Source organism: Osmerus mordax, chromosome 7 (genome assembly GCF_038355195.1).
Source record: "Osmerus mordax isolate fOsmMor3 chromosome 7, fOsmMor3.pri, whole genome shotgun sequence".
In the NCBI taxonomy this organism is placed as follows: Eukaryota; Metazoa; Chordata; class Actinopteri; order Osmeriformes; family Osmeridae; genus Osmerus; species Osmerus mordax.
This window is the reverse complement of record NC_090056.1, coordinates 1,353,393-1,365,823: the sequence shown is the minus strand read 5'-3', so window position 1 is coordinate 1,365,823 and position 12,431 is coordinate 1,353,393. Positions and strand designations below refer to the sequence as shown.

General features: G+C 39.7%; 1 protein-coding gene across 3 annotated transcripts in view; it reads right to left on the bottom strand.

The window, feature by feature from the left end:
* The window catches only part of urb1 (URB1 ribosome biogenesis homolog), a 76,605-nt gene that overhangs the window by 34,968 nt on the left and 29,206 nt on the right, over nucleotides 1-12,431 (bottom strand). For all 3 annotated transcript variants that reach the window (XM_067239879.1, XM_067239880.1, XM_067239881.1), the window contains 4 exons: nucleotides 1,343-1,398; nucleotides 793-983; nucleotides 569-679; nucleotides 111-174 (listed from right to left, as the gene is read on the bottom strand). In XM_067239879.1, coding sequence (XP_067095980.1) covers nucleotides 111-174; nucleotides 569-679; nucleotides 793-983; nucleotides 1,343-1,398 — 422 coding nt within the window. The remainder of the gene's footprint in view (nucleotides 1-110; nucleotides 175-568; nucleotides 680-792; nucleotides 984-1,342; nucleotides 1,399-12,431) is intronic.

Genomic DNA, 12,431 nt, shown 5'->3' with positions numbered 1-12,431 from the left:
GTACTGATGTTATTGTGGACATTCAAAACATGTATCCTATCACAAAGCCACCAGTTGGCAGACATTCAATGAAACATGGCTTAATTGTTTACAACAAAAATGACACTTACTGGAAATCTATCATACTGATGTTATTTTGTTCATACTCTTGCAGAAGGAGTAAAAGTTTCTGATCTGCAAACAGAAACAAAATAATTTAAGACTGTAAATAATCTTGAGATATGCAGCCTTGCCTAAAGTCTGCTTCAATGCTTTTTATCAATCAAAAAGGTAAACAGTCATAAAAACATATTCATCAAAGGGTGACACTTTTCCACATCTGTAAACCTCTTCTGTAAAATGTTATTGATTTGTATTTGCACATTGCCTTTCCTGCCAAAGTTTTGCCAGATATGGCTGTTGAGGTTTTCAAATATATATTTTTTGGGATGTTTTGAGCACCAGATAAGCCCAACCTAGTTCCATGATATTTGAGAGAAGGTAGATATCTCCACAGCCAGTATCTACAAAACTTGGCAAATCAAACTATCCAGATCCAATCCAATCCCTTTAAGAAGAAAATGTTTACCTGAAATGCAGAGTGTCCCTCCATATGCTCCCAAAAGCACAACAAAGTGGTTGACGTTACAGACTGCAGGACACTTCTTCACCAAGGTTACTAAGAGAGATACTAAGGCTTCTGAAACCAGACATACAACTGAATGTTATGATCTGATAGTGTAAAGTAATTGTCCTTTTTTTTTAAAGGGGAGAACATTTTAAATTAAGTAGTAGTAGTAGTTGCCCTGTCACCTTTAGCCTGCCAGTCTCCAGAGATGTCCATTTCTGAACCCAGCATGGTGGATAGGAACAGAGAGTGGCTGCTGATCATCATGTGCATAGTAACTAAGGGCAACAGGTCTGTGAGGGTATCCCTGCCACCATACATGACGTCCAGAAAGCTGTTCAGAGTTCTCAGGAAGAGAGGGCATGTGTATCGATACCTGAAAAAAGGAAACTGCATTTCAGGTAAATTAACCAAATTAATTGTTTAATGTATTAATTATATAATTAATACATTAACTTATATCTCTACACCATCTTTTTCTAAACAAAAGTTCATACAATGCCTTATACAGTGTACATTTTAGTGCAGGGTTAGTGCATTCCTAGAATGCAGTCTTGGTTGGAAGAATTGGCAGCAATTATGTTGCAATTCACCCTGAAGTGGGATGCTCTATAGACCAAACATGAACTTTGAACCTAGATTCTCTCAATTTGTCCATTCACAAATTCTAGATGAATGATGAGCTATCGCTTTATTCTTATAAAGCTGGACTGGGTTTCTGAATAATCAACTCACTTCAGTCCAGTCTTCACAAAGCCATTCCATTCGATTGCTGCAACATCTGTAAAAGTCTGAACAAACACTTTCATGAATCATTACAGTCAGGGTTCCCACACATTTTGACCAATGGATATCCATGACTTTTCCATGACTTTTCAATGACTTTAAACCAAATTTCCATGACCAAACTTCTTGTGAAATCTCAGTGTATACGTTAAAAAGAGATCAAATGTAGTATTTAAACAATGAGAATTCCAAAGCATACAGTATACCTTAAATGACACAAATGAATGAGACAATAGTTTGATTAAAAGAAAAAAAAACATTTATAAATGTACTCTGGTTGACAGGCATTCATAACACTGACACATCAATAAGAGCTTTAGTATGTAGTAGCATCCAGCTAGTGCACACATTGCTTTCTCTTTTTTAGTGCAATATTTAACAAAATGTTGAGTTGGCAACCAACTCTTTGACCATTAATCAACAAAAACTATTTCACATTTAAACAGGTTTATAAAACAACATTTGCATAACAAGTGCTTTCTTTTTGTGTTTGACTGACACACACACACTTCTGTCCCCTTGAGAGGCTAGTGACAGAGAATAGCTGGTGGCAACCTGACCAAGTTGTAATGAGAGAAAAAAAGTGCTTTCTTACTGTCCTCGGGACCTTAACTGAACAGTCACTTGCCAGCTTAGCGTTTCATTTCTGTAAGCTTCGCATCTATCTGCTTTTCAATCTCCAGCAGAGATACCTTCTTCTCTTTTGCAGTTCGGCGGAAGCTGTTGGATTTGGTGATGAAGGTCAGTTGGCTTGTAGCTTCTGCTTTCTCAGCATATTCATCTGCTGATTTCTGAAGTGCACTAATATCAGTCTCCATTCTTGCCCTCTTCTTTTTCAAGTCATCCAGCTCATCTGGTCTTTCTCTTCAGGTCAATTCCTTGCCTCTCCTTTTCTCTTCATCCAGGTACCCATGGTACTTCTGCCTGGCTCTTGCAGCTGAAAGCAACAGTTCTTTGGTGATCTCTACCTTGTTTACGCCCCCAACAGACCTGACATGGTCGACAATGAGCCTCTGAGCCACCAGGGACATCTCCTTCTGATTCTCTACGATCATTTCCTTGTTGATTGAGAATCCACGCTCAACACTGGCCTGTCCATGAGACAAGACAAGCAGTACCTTCACCATATTCCACACTCTGGAAAATGATGGTTTCGACCCCATTGTCTCGTACAGGAGGGTGTCCACCCGAAATTGGCCTGAAGAGCAGCTGAGTCACAAAACTCACTGAACTGAGGAGGTCATCGCACACTGACTCGTCTACATGTTTGGCCACAACAAGTGTGTGCGACATTCTTCTCATTTGGGGCACGCACAGATCATTGGACACAGCCATATGTCTTGGGTCAAGGCACTGCATGATTCTCACCAGTTGGTGATGCACTGGACCCTTTTTCAGCAGCTTTTCAGTCAGAGTGATCAAGAGATTCTTACAGTCCATCTTGATCTCCAGCACCTGCCTCTCTGAAATCTTCTTGGAAGACTTGAGTTGGTTTAGGGTGGTTTCTGCTGCAAATCCAATGTAAATCTTGAAAGAATCTTTGTGCAGACTGCTGTCCTGAAAAGCAACATGGAGGAGCTTCAGTGTGGCCTCCCTCAGGGTTTTTTCCTTTAGAAATCGTCCCATGAGCCCTTCAAATATTGACATGAAAATATTGATTAATTTCAAATATTTAACATTTTAATTTTGATCAGGTACAGTACAGAGAAAGTTTGAACATGTCCTCACTGAGGAAGGGAAGCATGGGTTTGTTTGTTTGGTAGGCGGTGAGGAATGGAGTGACTTCTCTTGCAACGCTATTGAAGATTGCCACTTTCACGGTGAAGAGAGGATCTGCACAGCGGTCCTTCAGAGCCTCAAATGACTTCACCTTTGGATTGGGTAGTTCACCTTTTCCTACCATCTCAATGTAGGCTTTTACGTGCAGCCAGAGCAGCATTCCTCGTTCTGACTCGTTGACATTTTCGATCCATCGGTGATTACAAAATCAAAGCATGTTGGTGCTGCAACCAGTTGCCGTCACAAAATCTTTGTGACGAGCAGGGGAGTTGTGGAACAGCCAGTAAATTCTGGAGAGTGCGTGTTCAACTTACCAATCTGTAGATTTGCATCCATCTCTGAATGCGTTGTGGAGTATATGCAACCCAAACAAACAGATGTTGAAAAGCGACTTTCCCACATCCTTTTGCACACTCTTTTGGAGTATTTCGAACACTTTCCAGTTCACATTCGGGCCGTCCATAGAGATTTGGATAAGGTTGTTGACTGCAATCTCTGACAGCAGGTTGGTCATTTTCCCAACGACATCAAGGGCAGATGAATGGCCCATGAACTCAGAGACAATGTATTTGGTCTTCACATCGGCGACATCCCATAGCCTCTCATGCAAATCCATCTGTTTGGACTGTAAATAGTGGTTCAGGCTTTCGTCAAATAGCATTACATAGGCCCTTTGCTTCATCACGTTGGATCAACGTGAGACTCTTGAAGTGGGGAGCGAGCCCGAACGAGCAGAGATATGCGCATTTGCTTTCGCCACAAGCAAATTGTGTTGCAATCTGGCTATCGGGGAACATTCGTTGAAAGAGCAGGTTGGCATCTTCGGATGATTTAAAAGAATCATGAGAATTAGCCACCTTCAGTGCCCACATTACCTCCGCAGTTAGGACTAATTTTTTTACAGCATTGGTTATCGACGCCTGCTTGGTAGCCAAAGAGAGAGACGTGCTGCTCAGCGTAGCAGTTGACCTCGCTGTGGTGATAAAGCCGGTGATGGGTGTTGCTGTAGCTTCGCTAGCAGCAGCGCTCTGATGTTTGCTACCTTTGGAATGGCTAGTTAATGCCGCCTCTCCCATGTTTGAAATGTTGAATGTTTTTCCACCACACAACCAACATTTTGCTCGTCCCGGGTCTTTGTCTGTTGTAACCCATGACATGTACTTTTCCATTCGTAGCCATGCATGATTAAATGTACACTTTCCAGGCATTTTGAATTATCCCGCGTGCTTCCCTGAGTTACTGTTGCTATGGCCATTGAACTTTTCATTTACATTACATTTAGTCATTTAGCAGACGCTCTTATCCAGAGCGACTTACAGTAAGTACAGGGACATTCCCCCGAGGCAAGTAGGGTGAAGTGCCTTGCCAAAGGACACAACGTCAGTTGGCATGACCGGGTATCGAACTGGCAACCTTCGGATTACTAGCCCGATTCCCTCACCGCTCAGCCAACAGACTCCCCCTTTTCAGTTAGTATGAGTGTATGCCTGCTTATATTTTGAGCGTATTTCTTTTAAAAGCATGTGAATTATTTAAAACTCAGCCTAAATGAACAACATGAAAATATGATTATACAACTTTCCATGACTTCTCCAAAACTTTTGGGATTTTAATTTTCAAGCACTTTTCCAGGCCTGGAAATAACCATTTTAAAATTCCTTGACTTTTCCAGGTTTTTCATGACCATACGAACCCTGTACAGTGAACCTGCACAGTGTAGTGTGACGTTTGTAACATGTCGGTGAACCCTAATCAAATCATTCAAAACGTTACAGGAAGAATTAAACATGGATGAAAAAGAAAAAATCTGTGTCCACAATACTCCCATATTAGTGTGGACAGGTTAACCCCCCAACTAAATCTGTATCAATTTGATACTTGATTATAGACAATTTGAGCAAATACCAACTTCTTTAAAGATCCTGTGAAGCAAATTCCATGATTTGCTTCTCAGTACATTATATACGTGTGAAATGAGTTCCTGAAAGCATGTGCAAAGCGCGAAAACTTTGTCGCACTGAAATGTGGAGTTAGATTGTAGAACAGTTTCTCTTCCATTTTCAGATCAGGTTTAAATGGGCAGAGCCAAAAAATGCCCTATCTACGTCAGATCACTGAATGGCTCCTCCTGCTGTACTGTTATTGTAGCCTACATCAGCTAGCTGTCTAGCTTCAGGATGTCTCCCTCCACCCGCAACTGCATCTTCCCTGGATGCAAGAACTTCAGCTGCGCTGCAACGCTATTTAATTTCCCTATTGATGAGGAAAGGAAAAATAGGTGGATTGATTTTGTGAAGAGCCAAGCTGATGGCGAGCTTCGGATAAACTCCAACATCCGCCTCTGCAGTGACCATTTTACAGCGGATAGTTTTAACATGGACCAGAGACAAACGGGGTTCAGGGACACATGGCTTCTCTTGCAGTGCGGAGCCGTACCGAGCATCGCCCTCCCGGCCGTTCCTCCTCCGGTCGCACCTAGACCATCCATCGCCGCCAGCAGTTCATCACTCAGTTCTGTGTGCTTGTTATAATTATACTAGATAATTTTTCCAGAGGTATCTCTGCTATGAGTTAGTGCAAACCGCTAACTTGATATTAGGCTACTCTGTGTAGAATGATGGTATATTGGTGAAATGGTAGCTAATGTGCTAGAAGTAGTTGGAGAGATCACTGTCTTCTGTCTCTGGTGTCCATTTTTACTCCTGTGTTACAGCTCAGGGGAACATTTCATTTATATGCATCTGTATGTTTCACTCATTCACACACATACATTCTAATTCTATACTGTTTTGTTCGGCTTGACGTAGCATCCATTATCTGGGTCGTAGGTAGGCAGAATTTCCAACCCTTTATTCAAAAACAGAACGGAGAGTGCAAATTCACAGTGCAAAAAATCTTCAGAATGTGCACAAACAGGCACACAATTTTGAAAAAGTTATTAATATTAGCGTGGATTTAATGCTATTTTCAAAGATGAGCAATTTATTTGAGTTTTGTAAAAAATTTGATTGAAAATTGAAATGTTGTGGAAGTAGGCCAGACTTTACTAGAATAATCTGGTTTATATTTAAGATTGTTTGACAATTTTGAAAAAAGTTAAGATTTGCGAGGATTAAGCCATTTTCAAAATTAGTGATTTTCTATCATTTTATTTGAAACTTAATTGAAAAAGTAAAGGCTGTGGAAGTATACCAGATATTGTTAAGATACTCTGGTGTCTGTTTGAGGTTTTACATTCCTAAACCCATACAATTTTTCAAAATGGTATGGGTTGTTTTCACCCGGTCCCTAACGCGATGCTGCAAAGTAGCGTCTTCCGAATGTGAGACAAATGTCGAATATGAAACTAACTTCACCTCGGTCAATTAACACACTGTTTCGATGTATTTAGTGTGAAATGCTCCCACACCTTGGATGACTTGGGTCGGACTGATTTCTCTGCCTCCGCCATGTGTTTCAGAACAATGTTACTCAACAACATCTCTCCGATGGCCTTTCCTCTACCTCCGCTCCACACTCAACTAATTTTTTTATTTTTTAAATACTCAAACATCTCCGCGACATATTGAGTGGCGTAATAATCGTGCGACACAACGAATCGATAATGAAATTCGTTGCCAACGCTTTTAATAATCGATTTTAATCGATGCGTTGTTGCAGCCCTACTTAAAACTAATTTTCAATTCCACTTTACAGGATCTTTAAGTCTGTGACAATTCAGAATCACCAAACTCTATACCTTTCAAATGTCACTCTACTACAAACATTGTGGATTTATATGTGTCGCACAAGCATTTGATTGAATTTAAAGTTAAAAGCATTTTTGAACCTGAGAAGTTGGAGAGCTCACGCAGTTTTTAAAATGGCGACAGCTTACTAGTGTCGGTAAGGGCTGAGCAATCATTTGAAATGCTCAAATGCCCAATTAAGATATATAGATAACATATATATATATATATATATTAGACAATTTTGCTTCAGTTTTTATACTTTTTAGTTTTTATAGTCAATTTATAAAGACTGTTCTGGTTCTGTAACTTAAACAACAGGAAAGCTATATTTTTTAAGCTCTAAGATGTTGGCAATAGCCAACCATAGGCTTCTATGGTTTAAGTTGCCTCTAAATGGACCACATTATCGGTATCGGACGATACTGCTACAAGCAATTGTTGATCAGACCCAATAAACCTGATCGGAGCACCCGTATTACCATTTTCGACCTTGATATGGACACATATCTAACAGTAGCTTCTATTCCAACTTACTTGTTTGCTTAAGTAACTTATTGAGTGTTAATGTTCACCATCTAATAGCTAGTGTCAAGGGTTGTTGTGTACAAATATAGTTTGACAGTTAATTAGCTATGTATCAGTCATGTTCCACTTATTTTCACTAACGATGCAATTACATTCTTCATGAAGATCCATCAAGGATCTTCAGACATACTATCCAATGTCATTTTTTTTGCATGTGTTTGTATTTACAAAGTACATGCTTTACACTATGGACCTTCTAGTAGAAGTGACTAGATCGTCAACCACAATAATTACGTTTTAATTAACCGCAACTCCAACCATTTCTTTACCCCAACAATATTTTTGGGATCTATGTATTACATTCCGATACGATATATCTGTTGAGATCAGATTTTGGCCAATTACCGTATTTCTCTGATTAAACGCCGCCCTCAAATAAACGCTGCACTCAAATAGCCTAAACCCTGCACCAAAAATGAACATTGTGTAATAAACGCCGCCCTCTATTAAACGCTGCACCAAAAAAAAAAAACAGAAAATGGTTATTTAACAGGTTCAATTAAAACACAGTATTTATTACACAAGTAAATCACGTGTACTATAATTCCCTCGAAGCACTGGCAGACACAAGTGGCTTTCTTGCTACAGGTTTATTTGAACCTTCTCCAAATCCACCATGAAAACTAAACCCACAGTAACGAGAAAATAAAGACCACATTAGCTTAATATGAACATACAATGACATGCGCATCATGTAAATAACGTTCACCAAAGTAAAACACAGACACACAACAACATACCTCATTGGCTGCATGCTGTACACAAGGGAAGAGAGGTTTCCTTAGATCGCTAACATCAGCTATAACAACCTTAAACTTTTATCTGAGCATTAAATTGTCCGTGCTTCGCTGGCTTTTAGCTTGTCGACTCTCACTCACAAGCGTTCCAAGGCCTTCAAAATAAAGTCACTTAAAACCCCTAGATGCGTGAGTTCTAAATATTTCCGACGCTTCCACCAGAGTGAGTTATTTTTCCAAAACGGAAGCTAGCTAGCTTTAGTTAGCATCCGTTACCTAGCATCCTAGCATAATACTCGTAGCAATGCTACTACCTGCTAGTGTTACTTGTTAGCCTCCTAATTGTAAATTTTGAAGCCATACTATAGCATTTGTCAGATAGTTTTTGTATATCGGAAAATAGTCGGTTGGAATGTTCAGAATCGCACATGTGCGACGTTACGCTGTGAGACCCGCATTTGAACGATCACATGTGCGACGCTACTCCTTAACAGGTTAATAATACTGAATGCAATTATATAATTCTAAATTATGACATTGGTTGAAAACAAATTATAAATAATGTAATTGCGACAATTACATGTACAATATAGCGAGGTAGCTGACTTCACCACTCACAAATTCGCCTTTCATCAACCCCAAGTCGCGTGCTACATATCTTTTGCTGCTGGTGAATGCTTTCTGCACAGCTTTCTGTTTGAAAGCTAGTGTAAGAAGATTCAGCATGCTGCTTCAGATTTCTACACAATGTCAATTTTATACTAGGCTTTGTGTTGGACCTCCTTGTCTATTCTTTGTCTATGGCCGCACCGCAGCTACAATTCACAAAATCTCTCTTACTAATTAAACACCACCCTCGAATAAACGCCGCCCTCGATTTAATGATCATTGTGTAATAAATGCTGCATCATTTAATTGAAGAAATACAGTATATCATATAAATTGAAATTTGTCTATTTGATTTTGTATGGATACTAATAATGTTTTAAACCTTTGTTGATTGGTGTGTAGCAATATGTATCCCCTTTAAGGCTGTGCATTTAGTTTTCAATACATCAGTTATTAGGGTTCCTCCACTAGAAGAAAACCTATTATTTTTGTTAGTACTCTTATTATTTTTCCTCTTCTCTGTGAAATGGCTCAATAGCTCAAAAAGTCCTTTACCATATTTTTTTAAATTTAGCCCAATGATACAACAGGTCACTCACTACTCCCTGACCGCTAATGGTCCACAAATGCCCATAGGTGGCGCTATAAGACATGCCCAAAGTCTGTTTGCGCCCCATTTCTCCAAAATGCCTGAAAATTGGTATACATACCTTATTTGGGGAACAGAAAAGCCTAAAGGACCCATATGGTCCGCCATGATAGATTTTGCTGTAAAGTGAAAATTTGGGTAAACCTACAAAACAGATCTCCTCCTGATTCGTAAGTCCAATTGTCTTCAAACTTGGTAGACGTGTAGAATACATGTCTGTCTATAGTTTCGGAATTAAAAACAAATTCAATACAAAATGGCTGAAAGGGGTGTATTTATATCAATGTACACATTTCCTCAATATCAAATATAATTTTGACTGATGGTTTATCAACCCTCATTGGCTTTAAGATGACATCATTCTGAAGTACAATACGCAATTTCAGCTTCATATGTCAAAATATGATTGAACTAGAGAGGGTACAATTTCTGGGGAAATTGTAGGGTGTGCTTGCTTGCGTCGTTTGCACAGGGATCCGTTTTTTAATGACATTTTTACAACTGATATTTCTGTATATTTTATATAAAAATGCATACTTATTATTTATAAAGATTATAGATTTAAAAGCAGCTTTTTTTTGCTGCTCATTTACAACTCAAAATACAAGTGAAGTGTAGAATGAAATAGATGTCTTCTCATTTCCCCTGCAAGAGGCAGCCCCATAGCTGAATCAAAACGAATAATTTTGGCAGACCGGTGTAAAAATTGACCTAATCTCTATGACTTAAACGTCCTTTTAAGTTTTTCCCTTCTCGTGATATTTTCAGGCATTTAGCCTACTCATATTGCATTCATTCATTAAGCAAGAACCCCCTTTGAAGATTATTCTACGACGTTACCGGCAGTAGAAGATGGAATCGCGATTCAAACAGTACCATCTGCTAACTGAAAATATGCCCCCAAAAACGTAAATAAGCTTGACATTTATTAAGGGGAAAATCCCTCATTCATAAAAAGTTCACTGGTAGCGATCATTGTCAGCAACAACGCAAAATGCGATATAGCCCTGTGTGGAGAAGCTTCCCCGGTAAATTGTACTACTACAGTACAGTAGACCAGGGGTTCTCAAACTTTTCAGCCCATGACCCCTAAAATAATGGTGCCAGTGACTTGCGACCCCCGCATCCACGGAGGTGGTTTACGTATACGTGGGAGTAAAAAGAGGCCCTGGATCTGATCCAGACCTGCCCACCAGAACTGGCCCCTGTATACGCCACCACAGCTAACCTGTTAATGCATGCAATGCTTGATGTGATGCTAATTCGGGAGTTAGATAGCGTGCGCGAGCCAAATTTTTGGGCCTTTATTTGAGCGCAAAATATTTTTGGAGCTTTAGTGTAAAATAAAAATTGTCTCAATTTTTCAGCCCCACCCTTACGTTTCTTAGCCTGGTTTTCCATCGTTATTCTTCTCCCGGTGCTCCCGATGGCCAGTCCGCTACTGCGGGGCTGTGCCGCGGTGGTGGATTTTCAAGTCAAGTTTGAGAGGATTTGAAAGAAAACTCCATTGGAAACCCATGTTAAAAATATTATGAATATTGATTTATATTAATTCAAGCATAAGCGGTACAAAGCTGAAAAGTCATAGCACCCATGGCCTGAAACTGCTGAATTTTTTGATAGCTGAACGGTTTTAATAGCTGAAGATTTGAAGGCGCTGAAAGGTGCCACGGAAGAAATAGAAGATAAATAATAATAAGTTGAATAAAGATTCAGGGAGTCAGTTGGCTGAGCGGTGAGGGAGTCGGGCTAGTAATCCGAAGGTTGCCAGTTCGATTCCCGGTCATGCCAGCTGACGTTGTGTCCTTGGGCAAGGCACTTCACCCTACTTGCCTCGGGGGAATGTCCCTGTACTTACTGTAAGTCGCTCTGGATAAGAGCGTCTGCTAAATGACTAAATGAAATGAATGATTCAAAGAACAATACTTGGAATGCTGAAGCAGCATTCCAACAATAAGTATGCAGAATAACAATAGTGTTTTTGCTTGCAGCAAACACACTAATAATAATGTATATGTGAGAGAACAAACCTTGCCGAAGGCAAGGTTGTGCCCTTGCCGAAGGCAAAGCACACCCAATTAAAATGAATTGCTCCACAGCGCGGGCAGACTCATCCTGCCCCTTGACACATGAACAGCTTGGCGAGACCCACACACATTCTTTCTGGAAATTGTGGGCTGATCAAGCCCCCACCCAGCAAGTCAAATTTAAGACCTTTTTAAGACATTTTAAGACCATAAAGATTGAAATTTAAGACCTACACGACGCATTACCCCAAAAAATATTCAAATCAAAGAAATTCTGAAAAAAACAAACATTTTATTTCAATGAATTCAGTCATTGAAAAAGCATTCATTTAATTTACAGATAAAACAATCACATTAGTAATTTTAAAATATTTTTTGGGCAAAGTTTGCAGCGAGTCTTGTACCTGGAGCTGGGTACCTCTTGTAACCAACAGCAGAAATAGCAGTGATCTAGCCATGTCTCATTGAAAGTACACTTTCCCATTTTCCACACGTAGCTGAACTTTAACAAACTCTGAGCAGACGTATTTCGCCGGCAGGTATTGCATTTATAAACAGGATTTGTAGTTTTATCACCGTGTACATATCAACACCAATATCCCCCAGAAAGAACTACAACACACCGAACCAACGTTCTGACGGCAGCGTTCTGCTGGTTTCGTTTGTAGAGCTCCGCTTTGTAGGCTGCGACTCAATACTTTTTTGCTACTTTGTCATAACTTTCTGCGGCCAGCTGTTCTGGAAATGAACGAGGGTAAAACCTTTTTAAGACCTGACTAAATGAAATTTAAGATCTTGGATGAAAATATGGCAGTTTTTAAGACGTTTTAAGGCCTTAAATTTAAAGTTCAGAATTTTAGATTTTTTAAGACTTTAAGACCCTGCGGGAACCCTGATGAGACCCCTGGTGTTCATATATTC